The sequence below is a fragment of the Fusarium mangiferae genome, assembly GCF_900044065.1.
Source record: "Fusarium mangiferae strain MRC7560 genome assembly, contig: FMAN_scaffold010, whole genome shotgun sequence".
In the NCBI taxonomy this organism is placed as follows: Eukaryota; Fungi; Ascomycota; class Sordariomycetes; order Hypocreales; family Nectriaceae; genus Fusarium; species Fusarium mangiferae.
The window spans coordinates 1,752,581-1,776,711 of record NW_024573930.1 but is presented as its reverse complement, the minus strand read 5'-3'; the positions used below and the strand labels follow the sequence as shown (position 1 = coordinate 1,776,711).

Genomic DNA, 24,131 nt, shown 5'->3' with positions numbered 1-24,131 from the left:
AATCAATGTAAATAAACCACGCCTTTGTAATAATGACCATCGTATCCGTCCATGCTGTCTATCATTGTGGCCCTCATAAAGAGGACAGATTTCTATATGCAGTATGTTCTAAAACCCCCAAAAAGAAAACCCCTTTCAACATTGTGGACTTTTTACCATGTTTTGGGCCCGAAGCGTCCACCTTCTGGGAGGGTATTATATGAGCATGCTTGCCAGTCACAACCCTGCTTGTACACTTCAGTGCCCCACCACTTGAGGTTCTTTGCAAGCCCAGGGTAGATGAAGCCGAAAAATACAACTACTATACCAAAGGCAAGCCCAGAATCGAGGGCGGCGCTCAATGTCATGGTGTACTTGCTCCACCAGGCATTGTGACGGTTCTTGATAAGGTAGTTGAAGACGTAGCATACAAGCACCCAGACAGAGAAGTTGAGGCCTGTTGCAGGAGGGATCCAGGACATGGCGCCGAAAATAACAGGTAGGTTGACCTTGCGGAGAATACTGGAGCGGTTACGTCGACAGTAAAGCCACAGAGGAATGGGGAGGAGAGCGCCAAGGGGGAAGAACCAGACCAGGGAACGATATATGGCCTTCGGACCAAAGAATTCGTTAGGCCCAACGACACCCCACAGAATGGAGCCGTTGAAGTGTACTCTTGCAATGGGACAGGTGAATCCATTGAGAGCTTCTGAAGTGCAAATGCCTTTGATGTTTGCGAACATCCAGTTGAGCACACCAATCTGAGTCAGCGACGAGACAAGTGTCGCGACGATCTGAACAAGAAAGAGGATGCGAGGAGGAATCTTCATGTAGTGGCCGAGTTTAAGGTCAGAAGCAAATTTGATGCCTTGCGCTGATGAAATGTAGCCGTATGTAACAAAAACCATGTTTGCGATTGGGCGACCTGGAAACACAACACCGCAGATGAGTTGACAGATGAGATAGATGCTGCTATGTTGATTTGTGACAGCCATAATGATGCCATTGGGAATGAAAAACAGAGCCCCAAGGCCAAGCGCGAGAAGAAGGCCGTACCAGGGCAAATGGACGGGATAGCTAGACCAGTTAGCAAGGGAAGGCATCTGAATAGGGGGGCGTAGACTTACTATTCGACAACGAAGATGCCGATGGCAGCCATGGAGAGAAACGTGATTAGATACCAACTCAGAGGGGCATCCTTGTATCTCTTCATGAGTTTGCTGTGAATATCTTCGCGGCTAATAATTCCATCTACATGAGAAGTGGATGTTGACATGCGCCTCTGGTCCTCGTCGGACGATTGTCGTGGTAGAGGCCCAGGAGAATCCGCTACCGGTTCATACTTGGGCTGCCCATCCTCGCGAGCCTCCTCAAGTGCTCGTTTCCAAGACCTCCATATATCCTGACCGTGCCAACAGGCAGTATGCGTCAGAAGAGCAGCCAGACCAGCGAATTGAACACCATAGCTCAACACGTATGTGATTGGCAAGAACACTCTGCTGTAGCTCTGATAGGCCTCTCGGTCAAAGAGAAAATCGTGCGTAAGAATCTTGCTGACATCGTAGACCTTGCCCGTGTTGTCGAAAACAGCAGCTGAAAGAATTGGCATGTACGATGAGAAGAGAACGTTGGTGTAGTAGAGAATAGGCGCAATAATCCACATTACCACAGCTAGACCTCCGATAACATTCATAGCAGCCCAGAACGGGACAAGTAACGGTGAGCCAACGTAGGTCACTTGCGCCCAGTCAAAGGTCAGGGGAAAGAGCCCAAGACCGGAAGATACGCCGAACAGATTTGCGATAACGACATTTTTGGGCGCAAACCAGGTGATGACGTTGAAATAGCTGAGTGCTGGCATAAGTAGTCCAGGGAGAAAATAGAAGAGGAAAGATATAGTCCAGACGATGTAGAAGAATTTCCACCTGCTAATGGTCCAGCCTCCGGCAGGTTTGTTCTCCTGTTTGTGAAGCGTCGAGAACATAGCTGCCGACATAAGAGTCCCCGGCCAGATCATTCCACTGGGTCGAACTAGGAAGCGGCGTGTTATGCCTGCAAAGCCATAACCGAGAATCTGGGTGGATATAGTGAGAAGAAGTTGGTACACGATAGGAGCTTCCTGGTTGTAGAATTGAGTCTGCTCCACGATAACATCTGTCGCAAAGGCGAAGCCAAATGCAACGTTGCTACTGACATAGACGCAAGTATGTTCCTTTTCGTTCCAACGACCTTGCGCTAGCCATCTCCTCCAACGCGTGCGTCTCTTGATCTTATACGATCCATGCGCATCGTCACTGACAGAAGTCGTCCGTACACCATCGATAAACTCCTCCTCAGGGTCATAAGGTCTTTTTAGCACAAAATCCCACAGATGTCCAAGAGGATGGACAAGCAATAAGGCAATAACTGGAGTAATGGCAACACTGGGGTATCTTAAAGAGAAGAACAGATTGGTCGAAGAGCCTAGAATGGCGAAAATGACGGAGAGACACCACATGCGTGGCGTATTTATGGATAGAGTGGTATTGTCTGTAGGCGGGACGGACGCGCGAACAGCCTCGTGAGGCGAGTTTTCTTGATTCTCAGAATCTGATGCGGCCGAAGAAGCGTCATCCAGCAGTGCGCCATCTTCGGACAAGTCGTCCTTCATGCTACCCTCGAGAACACCAGTATGTGTAGGTTCGGTAATGCCCAGGCGGCCTTCAAGGCCCGAGACTAGGACGGCGCCATCGATCTCTTCGGATAACCTCGAGGAGGATTTCTTGCCAAGGATGGAGCGGTGCGAGGCCTCGCTGCGCATTGTATCCGGAACGTGACGGAGCTGGTGGGAATCGGGATCCCAGCGATCACTACCAGCGGGTGAATTGTTGCGACTGGGTGTTAGTGAGACCGAACCGTAGGGAGCAGCATCGGAGCGAGTAGCGGCGGAGCGCAAGAAGGGCGTCTTCTTGGAAGCCATATCTATAGTGTCGTCTATGGGTTGAGGAATGGCATCTAGACTATCGTCGGAATCGATATGATCAAGAGGCTGCGCCGCATCTTGATTACCAACGAGAACCGGTGGAATAGCAGCTGAGGTTGGAGCCGAAGCGTGAGTAGAAGTAGATGCAGATGCAGGTGTAGATGCAAATGCAGATGCAGCTGGGGTAGCAGCGGTACTTAATGATGGAGGAGGTATATGAGAGGCCGGAGCCTGATACGGCAAGACATGACCCTTGGCTTGGACTGGGTGTGAGGGTGAGACAGTCACAGTGGACCTGGCAGAGGATGAGGATGCAGACGTGGATGTGGATGTTAGGGGCTGAAGGGCGACGTCCTGGCGGAGTGGATGGGAATCACCAGTAACCCTGTCTCCAACCCTCTCTGCCAGGGACGAAGACGCTGAAGATTGGCGGCTTAGGCTTCGTTTGCTGGAAGAGATGGAGGCCGAGGATGAGTTGGTGGTGTGCTTGCCCATGGCGGGGGCGTGTATCGTGTATCAGTATCTGGCTGGCCACCTTAGCTATGGATATGGATGCTATCCACACTATCGTTGACTAGCAAGCCAAGCCAGCGTGAACGAAATAGGTAGCGACTTAGGAGGGGCGTGATCGAACGGGCTCCAGCTCTCATCGATCTGGCGTGTGGCATTGCCTTGTAATGGTATGGAGCAGCATCAAAAGGGCCCTGATACCATGAGAAAATGTGGTTAGAGGGGCCGTCCGCTAGCAAAGTGCCTCAAAAGGATCCAATTGACAGCAGGTGGATGGCATTAATGACAACAAAGCATATCCAAAGACAGTGATAGGTAGAAAGACATAATGCATAATAAAAAAGCAAGGCTACGGCGCGTTACGGGAATGCCCATCAAGCAAGCAAGAGCTTTTGGAGAAGACAGCCCTGTCTTCAGGCGTGGGGAGTTCAAGGGTTTTGAGTGGGTGGTGACCAGGAGTCAGTGGAGTGACGGGATGACGGCAATCTAGGTACGTAGCTACTGCAGGACAAAACATTGAGCATTGTGCATGAGTTAGTAGTACGGTATTCAGCTCGCGCAATGGCTTTTGGTATGACTCGGAGAGTATGCGGTGTATCAGAAGAATAGACAACATGAGCGTTGATATGGATGATGAATTTCAGGCTCAAAGCACTATTGACAGCTGCATGACTTGCTAACAATGCTTCCCGAAGATGCCAGGAATGACAACTATCCAATTGCAATTCACAAATAATTGGGCAACCAAGTGCCATTCCACAAGGGAGCACCCATATCTTTGCCAAAATGAATGAATGGCTGGCTGTCCTTCATCTCGCATGTTTATTGGGTAGTCTCCCAGGCCATCTGTTCATCAGTTTCATACAGCAGTGCACTCAATTCTGGGAGGTTTTGGTGCCATCCAATATAACGAATCAGACATATAGGGTACTCACAGCCTGAAAGTGGCTGCAGTACACTGGTGTTTCACGAGCCGTAGAGATGCTCTTGATCTCTATCTTTCCTCGTTCTCGGTCATACAAACCCTTGTTCCTGTCTCCGAGACGCACTGAGCACCAAGCACCTCATCGTCAAACCCGGCAACAACAAGCGGGCCGAACCAAAACCCCTGACGTCCCCATCTCGGCTACAGGCCACAGGACAGGGACAGTTCAAATTTCTGAGGATGGTTGATGGATCTGATTAGATAACACCCGAAGATGTGATCACAATCACAACCCAAACCCCTGTGTTTTACAATGGCACCCTGGCTGTCCTCTGTCTGGCCTGTTTGGTCCCGTCTCTGTCGCTATCAGAGCACCTAGGAACCGTTCCTGACCCTTTGACGATCCAGATAGGTAGCCCTCTGGGGGCAAGAAAACAGCGAACCTTGCTGTGAAGTGTTAAAATAAACTTAGTAAAAGTCACCCTAGGCTTAGGCTATATTACTTAAGCCTTTTTGTCATTTAGGATCGAGGTCCTGTGTTTTCTTTCCTGCCCTAGTTACTAGGTAGCTTAACAGCCTCTGAACCTTATATTGCTGAACTTGTAGATCTGCCGCTGTTTGTTCGTAATCGAGCCACTATACTTCAGCCGTCAGCCTCGTCGCGAAACGATCTGGTAGTGAGTGAATCCCATTCCTCCCGTCTCTATAGACAGCGGACCCTTGAAGGTATTTTTTATGACACGCCCCAATCCCTGGAAGGAATTCGGATCCTCATTTCACACATCCCACGCGTAAACCACCCATGTTCAAACTTGTTCCTCGTCAGCAATGCCTGAGACATGGCTTTAGCTAGCGAAGATTGGGTTGTTCGTCCCAACTTCTGAGCAATAGAATGTCGCCTATTGCAAATGATGAGCTTTTTCTGGCACATGGTGAACCATGAGACACGGACGTTTTTTCATGGTTTGTAGCACCAGGCTCGAATTACCTGTGCCGTTTGAGAATTTCTGCCAATCCGAGACCTGATAATTCAAATAATCTGATATCAATTGCATTTCCAATCGTCGTCTGCAGTCTAACTACTTGCTGCCTACCTTAGTACCTACCTACCTACCTACGGAGTACCTGCGGGAGATATCATCTCCTTACGTTATACAGTGCTTACAGACAGCCATACATGGTTGATGAATGTTAAGAAACCCAGTCCGACACCGCAGCTTCTTTGTGAAAGTCCTTACGTACTGAGCCGTCTTTTCCTCGTTCCCAAAGCCCGGGATAGGCAGATTGTTGACGCTCCCAAAATATTCCCATACAGCCTTCCCGTGGGGGTTACCATCAGGTCCCTTGGACAGACTTCGTAACAGCTGAGCAATCCATACCCTCCAAATATTCGCTTTGGCGTCTTTTCCTCAATATCCGCCGTTGTCGACTGAAATACAGATGTAAGGGCTATTGGAGTGGAATTAGGCTTTCATTTTGTCTCCTCGGGTCTCACCGCTGATGCCGCCTGTCATGTCTCAACGTTAGACGGCGTCGGCTTCCGTTCACATGATGGCGATGACGCCAGAGAGCGATTTGGGTTCGGCGCGTATCCGCTCCGTCGGTCCCAAGGGCGTGTCACACCAGGAGCTTTTGATTCTTAGCGCAGCATCCTTCCGAGGTGGGTTCTCCAGCACGTTATTCAAAATACAGTTTTACCACCAACAAACAGGAACAATCGCCAATCCACCATCTTGGTTCATCTGTCTTGTCACCCTCGTCATGGCGTCATCCCTTCCCGCTGCTAAGCAGCAGCTGAGAAGTCTCATGAAGCAGAAGCTGTCCAAGATCACCCAGGACTCCATCACAACTCAGAGTATGACAACCAACCAATCACTCATTATCATGTCATGTGTCTATTCGTAGAACGCTTCCCCTAACACCAGTCATACAGGTCGCTGTATTTTCGAGACCTTGAAAGAGTTTCAGCCTTACAAGGATGCTCGGCGCGTCAGCATCTATCTGGCTATGCCGGCGGCTGAGGTCCAGACAGATGCTATTGTGCGCCATGCCTTATCTGCTGGCAAGCAGGTCTTTGTTCCTTACTTACACAAGTCGCCCTTTCAAACACCGGACACTCCAGCTCGGGTAATGGACATGGTTCACCTAAAAGACGTCCAGGACTATGAGAGCCTAAAGTTGGATAAGTGGGGGATTCCCAGCGTTGACCCAGCTACTGTTGATGCGAGAAGACGTATACTGGGTGGTTCAGACGTCCAGAATTCCGAGCCCGCAATTCTAGACTTCATGGTTGTGCCTGGAGTCGCATTCGATTTTGACCAGTCAGGGTCAATTCGACGCCTTGGCCACGGCAAGGGCTTTTATGATTTCTTTATCAACAGATACATGGCCAAGCTCGAAACAAAGGGCATAGCGCACGAGAACCCGCTACATTTGTATGGCTTGGCTTTGACAGAACAGATGGTGCCTGCTACGTCGGAGCTTCAGATTCCCACAGACACTCACGATCGTAGACTCAATGGCCTTATTCTTGGAAACGGCGAGATCAACGCCGGTGTACATGAAGCCTCTACTTCGCGATATCCACGACAAGATTTATAACCTTAAAACTGAAGGGCTTGGTATATGATTTGGGGGCCACGTGATATTCCCAGCCAGGTGTAGGTTCAGCTCTGTTGTTCAGATAGTTGCCAGACTATTCTCAGCACAAACACGAAGCTCTGTTGTCAGACATCATGAATCATATGTTTGGGTTTCGTATTTTTCAACTGTTATTGATAATTCCAGAGATGCACATATGTTTCGTCCATGAGGTGTGTCATGTTGCGGAGTACGGAGTAGTCAAACTTGAGATGTCGGGTAATATCCGGGCGGTTGCCCCGCCATGGCCATGACGAGCAACCTAAGAATCGTAAATACTTCTAGTAGGCACTTATCCTGACCTTAAACAAACCTTAGCCAGGTCATTGAATTACCTGCTCTCTTGAATTTCCGAACTTGTTTGCCTTCTGGGCTCCGTACTATACTTCCATTCTTTTCTTCCTTCTCAACCGGTTCTCTCGACTTATCCTCTCGCCAAAGTTTTCCCTTGCGATCCATAGGAGCCTCATCGATCCCAACTGCTGCCCCCCTTTGCATGCGCCACTACTCACGAAGGTCAATCGTGCGCATCATAGCCACATACCCCGACACTCAACTTTGATATCCCCTGCTCACCCTTCAAAACGAAATGGCTTCAAACGGGGCCCAGGAGGCTTTTGCGCCGCCTGATGTGCTGGCTGCTGTTATGACTATGAGGAGCGGGGAGCAAGAGGCCAAGAAGCACGCCCACGAGTACTTAGAGAGGTTTCAGAAATCAGTGCGTCGCTGCAGGATCTTCTTCATACGGCTAGGTCGCTAACGCTGGATATGTATAGAAGGATTCATGGGCAACTATAATGGGTATTCTGCAGTCTGATGCCGAGCCAGAGGCAACCCTCTTTGCCGCCATTACCCTGCGTGGAAAGGTTTGAAGCTTGTGATATACACCTCGGCCTCACTGTTAACTTCTCCCTTCTAGATCACATACGACCTCTCTACCCAAGTTCCCGCGAACGAACTGCCTGCCCTTCGAAACCAAATCCTCTTACTTCTAAAGCACTTCGCCCCGGGTCCCAAGCCTATCCGTGTCCAGCTCTGTGTGTGTCTGGCCATTCTAGCGATCCAAATGAAGGACTGGAACGATGTTCTGCCTTCTGTCGTTCAGTCGCTTAGTGACAGCCCCGAGAGCCACGCCTGCATTTTGGATTTCCTGAGGGTTCTCCCTGAAGAAGTCACCGAGGGTCGAAAGATCACCTTGTCTGTACGTGGATCGCGCAACCATAGATCGGGAATTCGCTTCTTTCGAGATTGTCAAATCCGGTCGACCTCAACACCAGCTCAAGTCTAATTGTTTGGAATTAGGAAGAAGATCTTGCGATGCGAACGCAGGCTCTCTTGGCCGATAATGCGGACCAGGTCGTCCAACTCCTTATCAACTATTCTCAGTCCTCACGTAAGTTGCGTGACCTTCCGCCACTGCCAAATTACTAACATCTATCGCAGCGGCAGCCGCTCAGAACCCTCAGTTGATGGAGTGCATCACTTCCTGGCTTCGAGAGGTCCCAGTAGGCAATGTTGTCAAGTCGCCTCTAATGGATATTGTTTTCAACGGCACAACTAGCGATGGTTGCAGTCAGGAGGCTTCCGAGTGTCTGTGCACCATGCTTCGAGAGACCAGCGACGTCGACGAGAGTCAGGAGATCATCGAGCTACTATTCCCACGAATCATCTCCTTGAAGCCCCAAGTGGCCAAGGCAGCCGAGGAGGATGACACAGAGGCACTCAAGTCTTTGACTAAGGTGTTTGCAACTGCTGCAGAGAGCTGGGTCGTTGGAGTCGCCCGCCAACCTACACATTTCCGACCACTAGTTGACGCTGTGCTGGAATGCGCCTTGAGAGACAAGGAGCGCGATGTCATTGAGCATACCTTTAACTTTTGGTACGAGCTCAAGCTCTATCTTGTGCTGGAGATCTATATTCAAGGTCGGCTTGAGCTTGTTGACGTCTACTCCAAGTTGGTGGACATTCTCTTAAAGCAACTTGAATACCCCAAGCCGGACTCGGGTAACGAAAATGATCTATTCGACGGAGATCGCGAGCAAGAGGAGAAATTCAGAGAGTTTCGACACCAGATGGGCGACACACTAAAGGATTGCTGCGAGGTGATGGGCGTTACGGACTGTCTCACTAAGGTTCTCCAAGCAATTCAGCTGTGGATGTCAAAGTACGCCAACCAAGTGAACGATAACTCAGTACCTCACTGGCAGGAGCTGGAGGCGCCTTTATTTGCCCTGCGCGCTCTCGGTCGCATGGTGGACAAGGATGAGAGTATTGTGCTTCGCCAGCTTATGCCTCTCCTTGTACAGATGCCGAGCCACGAGAAGCTCCGCTTCGCAACCATCATGGTACTCGGCCGCTACACTGAATGGACAGCTGCCCATCCGGAATATCTCGAGCCCCAATTCAACTACATCGTCACATCATTCCAGTCGGATTCCAGGGAGATCATCCGCGCCGCTGCCTTGGCTATCAAGTTCTTCTGTACAGATTGCAAGCACCTCCTGAGTGGCCAAGTGCTGCAGCTTCAGACCTTCTATGATGAAGTGTTGGATAAGCTCCCAGACTTGAGTAAGGAAGAGATCACAGAAGGTGTTGCTAACGTTGTGGCTTGCCAGCCCACAGAGGAGATTTACCGATTGCTCAAGCTATACTGCGACCCATTGATCCAGCGTTTGATGGCCAAAGCCAATAATGCTACAGACGAGGAGGGCAAATTGGCGCTCGCTGGTAAGTAAGCCCGAATTCGTTTCAGCAAGCAAGACTAACACCGTTTTAGATCATCTACAGCTCATCACCATCTTTGTTCAATACGTCGTGCCCCCTGTGAGCCCTGGTCAGGAGAACCCTGCTGTCAAGTACTGGCAGGAGGTTTTCCCCATCCTTTCCACCGTACTGGACAACTTCTTGAACTTCACTCCCATCTGCGAGCGCGTCTGCAGGTGCTGGCGCAATATGGTCATTGCCCACCGCACAGCCATGACCCCTTTGCTCCCAGAAATGGCAAACAAGCTTGCTGGCGGCTTCAACAACTCAAGGGAAGGATGTTTCTTGTGGGTCACTTCAGCGATCCTGCGCGAATTCTCTGAAGCACGAGAGCACGTTGACCAAGCCACCACTGAGAACATTTACACATTTTTTGAAGCCCAGACAACAACTTTCCTCCGAGTCATGACGGAACTACAACCTAAGGAACTCCCTGACGTTATTGATGACTTCTTCCGCCTTCTGATTGACGCCCTTCTCTACTACCCCCAGAAGCTCATTCCATCTCATCTTCTAAGGTCTGTCTTTGAGGCGTCCATCTACGCTCTAACTCTAGAGCAGCGAGACCCTCTGTCCTCAACGCTGCATTTCCTCCGTGATCTCTTGTCATACGGTGGTGATAACCCTGCTAGTAGCGATAGGCTACCGGAGACAACGGCTGCGGAGGTCAAGGCCATTGTCAAGAATCTGCTACTTACTCTTGGCGAGGGTCTGGTCAAGCAGGTCATGGCGGGCATGATGATCACTTTCCCCCGCGACTGTTTCGCTGATGGCAGTGGTGTTCTGCTGGCGTTGTTTGAGCTGGTTCCTGTCCAGACTCACCAATGGGTCTCCCACACAATACAGCTACTACCAGAGGGCACTGTTTCCCCTGCCGAGGCCAACAGATTCCTGATCAAGATCAAAGAGAGACTTGAGTCGGGAGACCCCAGCGCCATGAAAAATGTGCGCGCGATTCTGCAAGATTTCACCAATACTTACAGACGACGAAATGTGGCACCCCGCGACGGACTCGGCCAGCTCGAGGCCACGCGCTTCCAGTTCTCCGGTTAGGCGAGGTTATGGACTTAATGAGAAGATAGTGGAGGCTCCGTGTTAATCGCAAACGGGCAGACGGGTTTGGTGCTCTGTTTCTTCTTGATACGACATCTAGCCCCTATTAGAGGAACAAGATGGACTGGTGGGGAATTTGAAAGTGAAGACCATTAGATATGTATGTATACTGGGGTTAATCGAGGATAATTGAGCGTTTCTTTGACGGGAAAACGGGATGGACTCTCTGGAAGGCATGGCGAAAAGCATTAACAATTAGGACGCCCGTGGAAGGTTAGCCGCCTAGAGCACAGTGGCATGATGTGAAGAGTTTGTGTAGATACAAAAGCAGGAATTTCGTATTGTATTCTTTCAGTAGAGTGGCGTTTTTGAAATGAAGCTATTCTCCAGCTTCTGAGTATGAGATGCGTTCACACTTGGACCAAGAGGGGGCAAGCCTCATTAGCTTGCTGATATCGGTGATAAAGAGGCTGTATTGAAAAGGCACTGGCCCGTTTGATGGGTGAATAGAGATGACAACAAAGAATCAGATTCGGCCCAGGGGGTCCATCTGACGTGCTCGCACATCACAATGGTCAAGTCTCAGCAAACCCGTCAAGACAAAAAGAGGCTCACGGACAAGTGCGATTGGTTACAAATGGGATTATCGTTAGTCTCATGGGTGTCCCATCTGCGAACTTTGCCTGATTCTTCTCAAGTTCTTTGTGCATCAGTCAAGAATGAATGAACACTCGACAACACCAGACGAATAATGGAACTCGGTGATCTAAATCGGGTATCAAAGAACTATAGTGTGTGTCCTGGGTAGCTAAGGGAGATTTCTTGGACAAAGACGGTTCACGTTGGTTGACATGTGTGGAACAAAGGATGCAGGGCTCGGGCGAGGGAACATTGAGTTGATAAGAACAAGAACATCAGCTCAAGTCCTGGGCACTCTTTAGTCACTCTATACACTCCAGATCAAAACTCATGAACTGGACTCTTATTGTTTCTATTGTTTATGTTGCTGTATAGTGAGCAAGCACACTTTAGTTCTAACTTGCCTGCTATCAAATATTTACAGGCACAGTCCTTAAGTTTAGAGTACCGTATCATTCACTGAGTTTTGAACAGTCACGATTTCTCTCGAGAGACTATAACAACATGTCGGGATATCCAAACTACGGCATGCTTCCTGAAGATGAGAACCAGAGTCAAAATGGAAACCAGGATCAATATCCAGGCCAATATCACAATGAAAATAATTCAATACAGGGATTTCAGTGTGATCCAAATTTGATCAACGCAACCTTCGGGCCTTGGGAGCCTTCTTTCGATCAGAGCGCTGGATCGGCCACTTGGGAGCAGCAAACTCCGAACCCTCTCGTTCAGGAGGAATTGAATTTTGAGACGCAGTCTCCATATAAGGTTGCCAAACAGACACTCAAAAAGATATTCATCCAGCCTTTTCCTGATCCTCAGGCAAAGGCTCGGGCTTGGAGTTGGAATTGGGCTCTGACTCAGCTACACAATTTGGCCATGGCACACAAAGCGATGTTGGCCAAGGGTGAATTCGACCACTGTACTGTTCTTGGCGCTCCAGGACCATTTACATTTGAAAATCCTCGTTCCGCTGGCGGTAATCCGCAAGTGCCTATTCCAGTTCAACAACATGAGCCTCATTCCATTGTAGGACATCCTAATATTGTCAACGCTCGTGCCGATCATGGCATTGTTCCTCCTGGTCTTCCCGCTCCTCCATTTTCTCAGCCATCTCTTGCTGGCCCATCTACTGGGGGTCACAATAAGAGAGGTCGGGCAGCCTCACCAGACGCTAGGGCGCCCGCTCCGAAAAGGACGAGAAATCTTTCGCCAAACGCATCTGGCGCCGAGGGAAGCAACGCCAACAGTTCTGGAATCCCTAATCCCACTCCAAACACAACGTCACCTCCGTCGAGACAGCCTCAGATAACCAGGAAACGGAAAGCGGCTACCGACAGAGAGGAAGACGACGGTGAAGACGATCTTCTTTCGGATCCCAGGCCGCAAAAGAAGCCCAGGGGAGAACCAGCTGCCTCCGAGGATAGGAGCAATTCTCAGAGTAATACCAAGAAAGGAGACTGTGAACGGGTCGTTAAAGGGACAAAATGCCTCTTCTGTGATAAACACCCTGAGATCAGCGACGCCAAGCCGTGTGACTGGGAACAGGTTTCACAGAGCAACGGCCCCAAAACGTATAATTTAGAATGCACCAACTGCGCTGATTACCGCTCTCGAAACAAGGATAACACAGAGCTGGCTGAGAAAGGCGGCCATAAGTGCCAGGTTCCAGGCCCTGAAACGTCCTTGATCCACTTCGAGCACAAAAGGTACGGCGTTGACGATCCTAAGACGTATCAGAAGAAGGCTTGTGATGCTTGTGAAAGAAATAAACGGGGAGAAACATGCGACGTCGATACGATACTAGGCTACGGTTGCCACAATCACAGTTGTCGAAGAGGGGGGGCCTGCAAGGTTGGCGAGGTGGCAACGCTCTTCACACGGCCAAACAAGCTCACACGTCGACCGTGGTACCGGCATCCATGCGATCGTTGTTTGTTGCGTCACAAGGCGAACGGTGAGCTGGAGGGAGAGGAGGATTGCTGCAGCTGGATTAAAGACAGGGGAGAGTGGGAGAACAACCAAGCCTGCGCACAATGTCAACGGGACGGGACAATATGTTTGGACCTTGGAGCTCCCGTGGGGCCTTTTACCAAACGTGACAAGAACTTGCCCACAAGCTGGGAGATACGCACCCAGTTCGAGGCGGACAAAGAGAAGACAAAGGGGGACAAGACCAAAAAAGAAAAATGGCATGAATATACGGAAGTGCTACCACACACAACTTGGAGAAAGCCGTGTCAAGGGTGCCAGACAGCTGGGAAAGCTACCGACTGTCTGGTCATGTGGTTCCAGCCATACTACGCGTGTGAGCGCTGCACGCAGATTGGTATCGACTGCATGGTCCCAGAAAATGGTGGTCTTCGACATTGTCCAATCTTCGATCTGAGCAGGGTTGGTTTCGGACAATTCACCCCTTACCAGGTCTGCAAGCAATGTGTAGAGGCTGGGAGAAACTGTGACAGACAAAGACCATGTGACAGTTGCATACAACACAAGGCGCGATGCGATGCTATCCATTGGACCAAACCTGGATGTATTGACCGTGGCAAGATAGCCGAAAAGGAAAACAAGCAAACCTACAATCCTGGTCCTTTGTACTACCTGGCCTTGGGATATGGCCCTGAAGGTGTCGACGACCTCAAGGATGGTCGAAGCATTGAACATTGGATTGGTCCTGCAGCTCCTATGTACGGCCTGGTCGACCCCAAGGACGGTCCGCAGCTTTATAAATCCGTAGCCAACGCTCATCGATCTCGTCGCCCGCCAGTGAACTTTTTGCCCCCTGCCTGTCTTGAGTCTGGCAGGAAACTGAAGGGCACACCTGTCGGATCCTGGCGCGACTTGATGAATCTGTATTGGGACAATCAACCCCAGCCCCCAAAGAACTACCCGCAAGCGTACCAGAAAGTTTGGAGCCTTCTGCGCAACGTGCAGGATTTCCAGATGGTGGAGGCCGGTATGGAACCCAACTCGGTAGCACCAGCAGTGCGCAGCTTCCGGGGAGGTCCTGTGCTCGCTGACATTGAGAGAACTCAAAGTCATATACCTTCAGCTGCTTATCAAAATCCGCATGCCGCACAATCACAGGGGGCAACACAATTACTGCCAAACCAACCGCCGATGCAATATGGAGACACATATAATCCTCAACAAAATGCACCGGAACCACAAGCACCTCCATATCCCTTTCCAGCAGGACATCAACCAGGTAGCTATACAGACCATCTCATCAAGGCATGTGGAGATCCAGCAGCAGCCGGGCAAGAAGAAGACGGGGGCTTTAGTCAACAGCAGCCACAGCCAGTGCCACCATTCCTAGATCCAGCCAATCAGCAAATACATAATAGCTTCGACCAACAGACGTTTTCCCAGGCGCAGAATGGGCAGCAAATGCAACAAGACCAAGGTTTGCTGAACCCGCAAGATTACCGAAACTGGGATCAACGGCAATCAGATGCCTATTCACAGCAAATGGGACCGCATCAAGATCCAGTAGATCCCGAAGAAGACAGTCAACCGTGGGACGATCTATACTTGGTAGATCAGTTCAATCAATCAGGAATAGCGCCACAAAACGCAGACGACGAAAGTGGTGAACGTCGGCCCTTGGCTAAGCGTGCCATCCCGGCTCAGGTGATTGGAAATGACCAACAAGAGCGATATAGTGGTTCGCAGTCTCCAGAAGAAAGTAACGAATCCCTGGGGGTTTTCAAGCGTCGGTACGGGCATTTCGTAGATCAAAGTGGTGAGCAGGCACATAGGCGTTCCCGCGCGAATCGTGGGGAGCGCTGGCATAAGCCTCAAACCTCTAGAGGCAGCAAAAGGTCATCCCAAGAGAGAACGGCTCGCGGGAAACGGGCGCCCAAGAACGCAAACGATCAAGTTGCTTTCAATCCTTTCCTCGGTTTCACATTCGGTCCGAACCAGAAACCTCAGTCCAAGGAGAAGCCAAAGAGCTCACGCTGGAAGGTCTTCAATCATCTCGAGGGTATTGAAATGAGCGAATGGCATGAGTCAAAGTCTAAAGATCCTGAAGAAGAGTCCCGGCCACGCCTCTTTTCTATTGCCAATCGTCAAACAAACCAGCCAACGCCCTTACGTGATGTTCTTGGCGACGTGCCTTGCGAGGAGAAGGTTACAAGGACAAACCTTTATTGCGGTGAACCGGGAGAGGGCGGATGGGGACTGTGTAACGCTTGGAACACAGATGGCAAAGGTCAGGCTATCTGCCAGAGCCATGCCCATCGCAACACAGCCCTACCATACTTCCCAGTATGCAATGATTGTACCTGGGGTAACGTGAAGTGCTTGTTCCAGCATGAGCATAATCCCATAACCGAAGGTGAACTGCTCAGCATGCGTGCTTATCTCTGCAATGACTGTGCAGGTCAGATGAGCAGCGGTGCTCCGAACGTGGTCCAGAATCAAATTGTCGGTACCAGGCGGGTATATGGCATTGCAGCGGATGATGCGCATTCCCAAATCATACAGAAACTGGTCAATGACCCCTCACAAGCCGCCGCCAAACTCATGAGGAATACCGAGGCTCTGACAGGCTGTTCGTGGGCCAACAGAATGCTAGGAACATCGCTCTGCCGGTTCCATAGATTGTACTATGCCAAAGAGGTTATGAAACACGCGGCATTGATGCAAGAATGGCGGCTGTCGCGCTTCAAGAAGGCAGTGTGTCCCAGTTGTCTTGCACAAAAGCCTAGTGAGAAGGTCAATATTTCGGCCAACGTCGATGGTTTTGTAACGGGCGCGCCGACGGCATGGGCTTGTGTCGTTTGCAATGACTGGGTTGTGAATGAACAGAACGACGTGAACAACCAGCCAACGGCGATTGACAAGCCGCTATGGAATCTAAATATCGGGCGCAAACTTCTCGACCCACGTCGAGAGATAACCACCGGCAGGGTTCTGGGGCAATTGGTGTCTGTCTAGATGATGGATGGCTGAAAACAATGGTTCATGTGAATTTAAGATAGTAGGATTCCGGAGTTTGGCGTTTGGTGTTTCTGAGACATAGAACCTAGGTTTGCAATTGACTTATCAGTTTTCACACGCAACAAGATGCCGACGCAGATAGGCTGAGACTGACCTAACATGGTGAACCAGGAGCTTTACCACCCTGTCATGCACAAGAAACTCAAGGGGACGCACCGATCAATCTCGGATATGAAGCATTCCGGATTGTTTTATGAGAAAAGCCATGTGGCTGATAACACAGCTGAGCGGAATGTTCTGCATCAAGAGACAAAAGACGAAGCTGTTTGAACCATAAGAAAAAGGGATGTGTACTTGTATTGTCTGACTGACTGAACCATTGCTGCTGGAGAGAAGGAGACCTCGAGATTGACAGATAGAAAAATATAAGCAAAAAATTACATGTATGAAAGAAATAAGGATATAGAGAATCTGAAGCCGTACTTTGAAAAATTCATCCTCCCCAGCAACACAAAACAAAAAAATGGAAATGGTCGGGTGAATTTTTAATCTCTCGCGAGGTCCTGAGGAAGGGATGAGTAGCATTGCATTGAGTTGCATCTGACATTCGCAATGTCAGCAGCAGACTCCCTCCCCTGTCTGTCTCTCTCCTCCAGTATGAAGGCGATTCTTTTCTTTGCTTATCCACAACGTCCAAGATAGCGAGCCACTCCAGAGAAACGCCGATCCATGTTCCATGTCATATGGATCGTGGGTCATTAAGCATGAACCATCGGCATTGCTCACAAAGACGCTTCCTCTGCCATGAGCACGCCGGGTCTCTAAATCCCATGTCGCTGGGTATCTCCGTTGGCTGCGTCCGAATCAAATGTGAATATGAACCCAGATCCTGACTCCCGTCCGATGCAATCACTTTTTCATCTCCGTGCTCTTCCTAAAGCCTATTGGTTATATTGCATCCTCACATCATGTCGCGTACAGTTGATAGAAACCAGACATGTCGGGTACATCCCGCCCATCGCATCTCGCCTTGTCTCGAGATGGTCTCTCTTTCGCCCTTAGATATTATTCCCTTTACATCAGTACACACTTGGCACAACATCCAGCTTCTTGCTCGCCGTTGTCCATATCCATGGGCTTTGGGGGACCGTTCGCGCCTGAGGTACCGCCGCTGCCAGTCGAGTAGCCTTGCATCTCACGGTTATATCTTCGGATCTCTCGTACGATGTCGTAGAATGCCTTGTCGACATTGATTCGGGACTTGGCGGATGTTTCGATGAACTTGCAACCGAACGACCTTGCAAGTGCCTCTCCCTCTGTTTCCTTTGTCAGTAATTCATGCTAAAGCCAACTCGTAATAGAACGTACCCTGTCGTGACACATCTCGGTCGCCTTCCAGATCGCACTTGTTGCCAACAACGACCATGGGGAAATAGTCCTTATCCTTGACTCGCAGAATCTGTTGCTGGAAGGTGGTGATTTCCTCGAAGCTTTGTCGCGAAGTAATCGAATAGACTAGCAGAAATCCCTCTCCGGTTCGCATGTATTGCTCGCGCATGGCGCTATACTCCTCTTGGCCGGCTGTGTCGAGGACATCGAGCAGTGCGACCTCCTCATCAATGACACACTGCTTTCGGTACGAGTCTGTAATTGACGTTGGGTTAATACTGCTCCTGACGCGATGTGATGGCCACGCAAATGAATTTAGGGACACCAACCTTCAATCGTGGGGTCATACTCGTCGACGAAATGGCTCTGGATCAACTGAATAGTCAAGCAGGATTTGCCGACACCACCACCGCCTACAACAACGAGCTTGTACTCTCGCAGGAACTAATGAAAGGTCAGCAACACGATCGATCATGTGTGGCGGAATGATGCAGTGTAAATGTCGAGAAATTCGATGACAGGTGCTGTTGCTCCCGGGCAGTGTGGTTTCGCGCTTTACCTTTGTGTTCGCAGCCATTGTGATTAGAGTTCAGGATGCGCTCCCTGATAATGATATCTCTTGACCGGGACTCGTCGTTGTGAATGAAGATCCGGACGTCGCGAGAAATGGATTTGTCGAAAGGCAAACAACCAAGGACAGGACGAGATGAGACGATCGAGGAGAAAGGCGCTCTTTGCGGTCGACACGAGATGATGCAAGGAACAAAGGGAGATGGGGAACAGGACGAAATGAACTGAACTGAATTGAATTGCACTGAATGGTTTGCTGCTGGGGCGAGCGGATTCTAGCTTTGAATGTGTGGAGAGAGGGAGAGAGACGATTCGAATGGGCCAAATGGGTTCGAAAAAAAGGTCAAAGCAGAAGAGTCGAGGGTAGACTGAAAGTGACCAGGAGAGAGAAGGGGAACAAGGCCTGAAAGGGGAAAGGGTCGAAAGGCCAGGTTAGGAAAGCATCCTGGAAGGGGAGCAAGGGACTGGGAAGGGAAGTGGAAGGGGGGCGGAAGGGGGGCGTCGATGGATTGGGACCTAGGAATGAATGGGGCAGTTGAGGGTACTGGATACTCTTTGGTTGTTTGCTTTTAGCATCGAATCAGTGGCAATTTGAGCCCTCAGCAAAGTATCCAAAACTTTCAGCCAGTTTCTCGCGCTTGCTATGTGTTTGCACTTGCTCTTCTTTCTCTCACTCTCTTTTTTAAACTTGTAGAGAGACAAGTATCCGATACACAACGACAAACAAACAGAGACTTGGAGATGATGGAGAAAGGAACAGACGGGAACGGGTTTCTCATGGCTGGGCTGGCCTTGTCTCAATCGACAACTGAGTATCACTCCTACTCATAAAGCGCTCAGCACGCACCCAGAATACCGACACCAACACTAACACCACAGCACCATCGCCATCACCCGCCCCACGGCTTTCCAGGTGGTCAATGTCTCTGGGCGCTCCCGAGCGCTGAGATAGATCACTAGCATGTACTCCGTAAGTTAGTGACTTACACAGAATGAATGGAGGGAGGGATCACAGGAGACTACCCGTTCCCGTCCTGTCAGTGGATATGTATCTAGACCTCTGGAGGGGAACACCCGATGGCCGGATTGGTGGCTAGACAAGGGTCGATAAAGCCCAGCCTCTAGTTAGAGTGCGCGTAGTGGAGTGACGGTATTTAGATGGAGAGAGGTATACTCTGTACAATCCATAACCTGGTATCATGGTTAGAGGCGGCAAGCTTGTGGTTGTGTTGGGCTGCTGGTTAGTGATAAAGCATCAGGATACAGAGTATGTTCTGTGGAATCTAGAAATGCCCGTTTATGGCATAGGAGAAAACGATTCACTGTTAACTAGTGTAGGGAAACACAGGATGAACCTTTCATTTGCTCTATGGCAGCCCTACCACAACGCCTAGGGGTGCCCGGCCATACCATTTGATTGAAGCCTCTATTCCAAAGAGAATTATGCCAAGAGAAGCGTTAACAATGTCACAACAAGAGTGGTTGCAAAACCAACAGCCCGGGCAGCGGAATTTACAGTAGCTATTGTATGTTGTGGCTGTCTTGCTCTTGTCATTTGCCAAGTTCAACGCGGCGGCTGACAAAAGTTTCGTAATGAGAGGCAAGAAGGGGGGAAAGGCTCTGAATTGATAACTCAAGGGCAGATTTTTTTCTTCTTTGCCATTCGGTCGCCTCCGTATCTTTCGACTCTTGGACTGATCATGCCTGCGGCAATGATTCAATGTTGAATTTTTGGCCCCAGCGGGCTGTCCGTCATTGATTTACAGCGGCCTTCCACCAGCTCCTCCACTGGACAAGCACACGAGGTTGGTAAGGTAATGGACGGATGGGTCAGGGCGTGCGCACGAAGCCCAACTTAACGAGTCGGGTGTGGGCCAAGACATGGGGACCCTTGCTTGTGCTTGTGCTCGTGCTTGGCCTTGCAGTAGCTGTAGAGCAGCAAAAAAACACCAGTTGCCGCTGGTTAACAATTGGTCTTGTTGCTCCCTGTTGCTGGCCAGTTCTGCAAGGGCAGCGGCTGGCTGCGTCTGCTCTACCAATCGTAAGCACACCACAGCGTGCTATGCAGTTGATTGTGCATTGTCCTGCACGTTTCGCTGCAGCAATTCCTCACCGTATCCGCGTGCCTGTGTTCCCACAGCAGATGCATATACTATAATTGATGAAGCGATGGCCTCCAACAATACCACACACGAAGTAGTTATCCGTATCCGTTCCTTTATACCAGATCACACTCCTCCCACTGTGCAGGCTGCAGACCGACGAGGGGTGGCAGCAGAAGTGGGTGGAATAGGGGCAATGGATTAAAGTCCCTGAATGTTGTAATAATTTGCTTACCAGGCCTAGCCAGGCCAAGGGTCTCTCTCTGTTCTGGGGCCGTCTCTTCACCTGGGCTCGATTCATCACAACACCGAGCTACCAGTCACTGACCAGCAACAGCAAGCGAGGGTGCAGATCCTTAACGGCTACCCAGGCCAGGGCACGCCTCATCCTTGGTTGTGATATGTCAAGTCTAAAAGTTATTCCGCGCTTCTTTTTAAGCTACGATTTATAGAACAAATTAGCCAGTTCTTCTAACCCCATCGTCTTACTCGCTAAGGCAGGAGAATGGACGGCGGAACACCCCCCGAGATACACCGGCGCCGTGACCCCGGCCTTTTCGGTCGAGCCATGTAAATGAGGCCGACCATCCATACACATTATGTACCGTTGATAATTGCGACCGCCGGTGTCTTCTCCATCTTTTGTTTGTTGTTCCTTAGAGTATAGGTAACCTAGACATTACTTCACAACCTATAAACAAGATCAGACGAAACATAAGTACTTCAATTCACAATTTTTGTCGAGTAATAGAGCCCGGCTTCAGCATAATGACCATATACTGGATAGCGATGTTATTTCCGTAGCATCAGGCATGTCGCATGGTCCCTTTCGATTTTAATTGCTCATTTCAACTCTGCTGTTTGTTCTCGATGGCCGTTGTTTGTGTGTTTCTTATCTCTTCGACTGTATACATCTAATATGCCCAAGTTCACCAAGTCCAGGAATAAGCGAAGTGATCCTTTGGCTTTTGTTAATAGAGAAGCCTTCGTTTGTACCATATGGAGTACATCGAGATACGAAATATAGCCTCTTAGGATAGGCCTCATACTTCACCCAATACATGGAGGGGGCACCGTTATCGCACATTGGCGAATGGCTAGTCCTATTCATCATCAGCATCTTTCGTTCGGTCACACAAACCTGAGCGGGTTCCTCTTGCAACAGAATCTGCGTTCTTATTGCACGGGTATAGATGGTTGAGACCTTGTAATCACTTTCACCATTTCGCGCCCAGATATCCAGTCATCACTCGAATTGGTCGTCTAGACGGTCGCTGTTACCGCTAAGTAACTTCATCATAACCAATTACATCCAATCCCATGGCCCAAGCGCAAGCACCTTCAGAGAACGTTATTAATAAGCCGTGCCTTGTCATGATTCAACCAACAATAAATTTGTGACAGAAGGAAGAAAACCCTTTTCATAGGCGCCAATGATGATATTGGCGTGAGTCCATTATCCATACTACATAGCCATTCTCTCATGTCTCGATCTAATGCAGATCAACGTTCCTCACCCCTTACTCTCTCTCTTTCCAGGTCCCCCGTCCCATCGGTGAGCCCCTGGACCTGGGGAATGAATGGGGTGACAAGTTAACAAGCTCCGATGCTCTTAATCTCAAGTCGGTTAGCTCAGAGTCCAAGTCCAGGGTCATGGTTCTAACGTGCAGGGCGGTAGGAGTGGTGCTCGACTTCATTGCCTTTCGCTAAAATCTGCTGTGATGACGATGTAGGTGCGATGTTTTATCTGGTGGAACTGGAACTCACACTATTTATATGCAGTACGTACACTATCATGACGACTCATATATCGTTGGTTTCAGGTTGAAGATGCGCCGTCACTTATAAAAACAAACAAAAATTCTCAAGACACGGATTGACTCTTGCAACGCTTGGGCTGAATTCAGCAATCAACATGAGCTGACCCTACCTATTCACAGCTTTACTCCCTAGCCTGCACCTAAATAGTGGAAGTGTCTTAGTGCCTGCAGGACAAACGTTTCACTACGCTCATTGTTCTTGTTCCTTTCATCCTCCAATGTACAACCATTCAACGTTGCAATGGCCAGCCGCCTTCGCCAGACGAACCACAACAACTTTCCTGCACGCCGTACTACTAGCGTTGGCGCGTTTGAGGCTGTTGAAGATGTGACAGTGTGTCAACAGGATCAAGCCGGGTGGGGGTTGATCGATGCGTGGCGTGGCTAGGTCGATAACCCAATCTGATGGCTATGATACAGATCCTAGATAACCGCCCATCTCAAAACATTACATAAGGGTTCTGTTAGGCGATATGAAGAACTAGATTCCACGCAGCGATAGCTTCAACTGAGCTTATCAAGCCGAGCACTCTTATCACTTCGAAGATCATCCCGGGCTAAGCAATATTCACTGATAGCCTGCGATGACTGGGGTTTATTTCGAACAAGATGTGCCGGGAACAGGTGAACACAAAGCATGAGGCATGAGGCCTGGAGCAATTACTAAGTAAATTCTGTATGTTGGTGTCTGGTCACTTGAGTCTGGGTGGGGGTTGGTTCCTGACCTCAGATGGAAGTTTCAGTAATTCGTTCGGAAAGCGTGATGAATCTACAAAACCAATCACAGGCTCAACTAATAACACATGATACAAAGAAAACTATGCTCTGCCAGAAACCTACTCAATGGGCCAGGAGCTGAAAGCCAAGCTCGTACGTTAGGATAGGGCTTCGGTCAAGTAAACGGGTTAGGATAATGGTTAGCAGACGAACAAAGCTGTCAAACAAGCCCTTTACCGAAACTTTGACGAACTGTCTAGTGTCAGTCTGAAGCCCACACATCGGTTAACTGGCTAAGATGGTTTGCGAGTTTCAATGGCGAGGATGCCTGGCAACCGATTCCGACTATGCCTGTAGGGTCCGCTACGGCTCTTCCCTAAGGCCACAATATGTCACCATAAGTAGTGTTCTTTACCCTAGAAGAACAGGAGTTGCATCATGGAACGTACCTGAGAAAGGAACGTGAAGAGTCGTTCTTCAGAGTGTGATCCGAATTGGGTGATGGCCGTAAACACGTCGCGTATCGCATCCCAGCGTTCAACAGTTACTCCCAGAATATCCATAGCAGCTGCCAAAGGGCACCTAACAGCAAGGTCAAATCATCTCGCCAGGCCCTGTCATACCTGATACCTATGTTGCGAACACCAATTGGCGCTGAACCCTCGCGGGTAGACACGTCCACTCTCTTCGTCAAGCGAGCGACGGCTGTACCCCAGCATTCTCGGAAAACTGGCAGCGTTTGGAGATATGCTCCGAGTTTCTGAAATAAATTACAGTCTTTCCTACGAGCCGAAGAGCCTATATGATTTTACAGGGGGGGAGAATATCTGTTTGTAAGTACCTATGTTTGACGATAGAAAGAAGTAACTGTGATATTGCGGCTCGACGGGAGTTGTGGGGTTAACGTGTGGGGCTTCTGTCAGGCCTGCAGCAGACACGTGATCCTGTAGTTTAGGTAAGGATAGGATGGCAGCTTGAAGTACAGGTTGTTTATAAACTTCTTCAAAAACTCAACAAACAATGGCACGAATCTAGCCTCCCTCGGCCGTTCGTGAGCAACTGTACTGGCATGCTGTCAGTCGTTAATTCAAAGCATCTTCGCCTGTGTCACT

The 24,131-nt window shown here is 49.7% G+C and overlaps 6 protein-coding genes across 6 annotated transcripts; 3 read left to right on the top strand and 3 right to left on the bottom strand.

Annotated features, from left to right (window-relative positions):
* Positions 1 to 152: 152 nt before the first annotated feature.
* FMAN_02673 (uncharacterized protein) lies at positions 153 to 3,436 on the bottom strand (the record flags this gene model as incomplete). Its single annotated transcript, XM_041820263.1, has 2 exons — positions 153 to 1,056; positions 1,107 to 3,436. 2 exons carry the CDS (start codon positions 3,434 to 3,436, stop codon positions 153 to 155), a joined length of 3,234 nt encoding a protein of 1,077 aa, XP_041686161.1.
* Positions 3,437 to 5,927: 2,491 nt separating this feature from the next.
* Positions 5,928 to 6,977, top strand: FMAN_02672 (uncharacterized protein; the record flags this gene model as incomplete). The annotated part of the gene is made up of 2 exons (XM_041820262.1): positions 5,928 to 6,231; positions 6,310 to 6,977. 2 exons carry the CDS (start codon positions 5,928 to 5,930, stop codon positions 6,975 to 6,977), a joined length of 972 nt encoding a protein of 323 aa, XP_041686160.1.
* A 628-nt stretch (positions 6,978 to 7,605) lies between these two features.
* Positions 7,606 to 10,832, top strand: FMAN_02671 (uncharacterized protein; the record flags this gene model as incomplete). The annotated part of the gene is made up of 6 exons (XM_041820261.1): positions 7,606 to 7,734; positions 7,793 to 7,882; positions 7,936 to 8,217; positions 8,319 to 8,409; positions 8,460 to 9,743; positions 9,793 to 10,832. 6 exons carry the CDS (start codon positions 7,606 to 7,608, stop codon positions 10,830 to 10,832), a joined length of 2,916 nt encoding a protein of 971 aa, XP_041686159.1.
* A 1,143-nt stretch (positions 10,833 to 11,975) lies between these two features.
* FMAN_02670 (uncharacterized protein) lies at positions 11,976 to 16,418 on the top strand (the record flags this gene model as incomplete). Its single annotated transcript, XM_041820260.1, has 1 exon — positions 11,976 to 16,418. The coding sequence occupies one exon, from the start codon at positions 11,976 to 11,978 to the stop codon at positions 16,416 to 16,418; it is 4,443 nt and encodes a 1,480-aa protein (XP_041686158.1).
* Positions 16,419 to 17,495: 1,077 nt separating this feature from the next.
* FMAN_02669 (putative transforming protein Ras-1) lies at positions 17,496 to 18,387 on the bottom strand (the record flags this gene model as incomplete). Its single annotated transcript, XM_041820259.1, has 4 exons — positions 17,496 to 17,737; positions 17,790 to 18,065; positions 18,140 to 18,254; positions 18,370 to 18,387. The coding sequence occupies 4 exons, from the start codon at positions 18,385 to 18,387 to the stop codon at positions 17,496 to 17,498; spliced, it is 651 nt and encodes a 216-aa protein (XP_041686157.1).
* Positions 18,388 to 23,142: 4,755 nt separating this feature from the next.
* Positions 23,143 to 23,582, bottom strand: FMAN_02668 (uncharacterized protein; the record flags this gene model as incomplete). The annotated part of the gene is made up of 2 exons (XM_041820258.1): positions 23,143 to 23,271; positions 23,469 to 23,582. 2 exons carry the CDS (start codon positions 23,580 to 23,582, stop codon positions 23,143 to 23,145), a joined length of 243 nt encoding a protein of 80 aa, XP_041686156.1.
* Between the last annotated feature and the right edge of the window lie 549 nt (positions 23,583 to 24,131).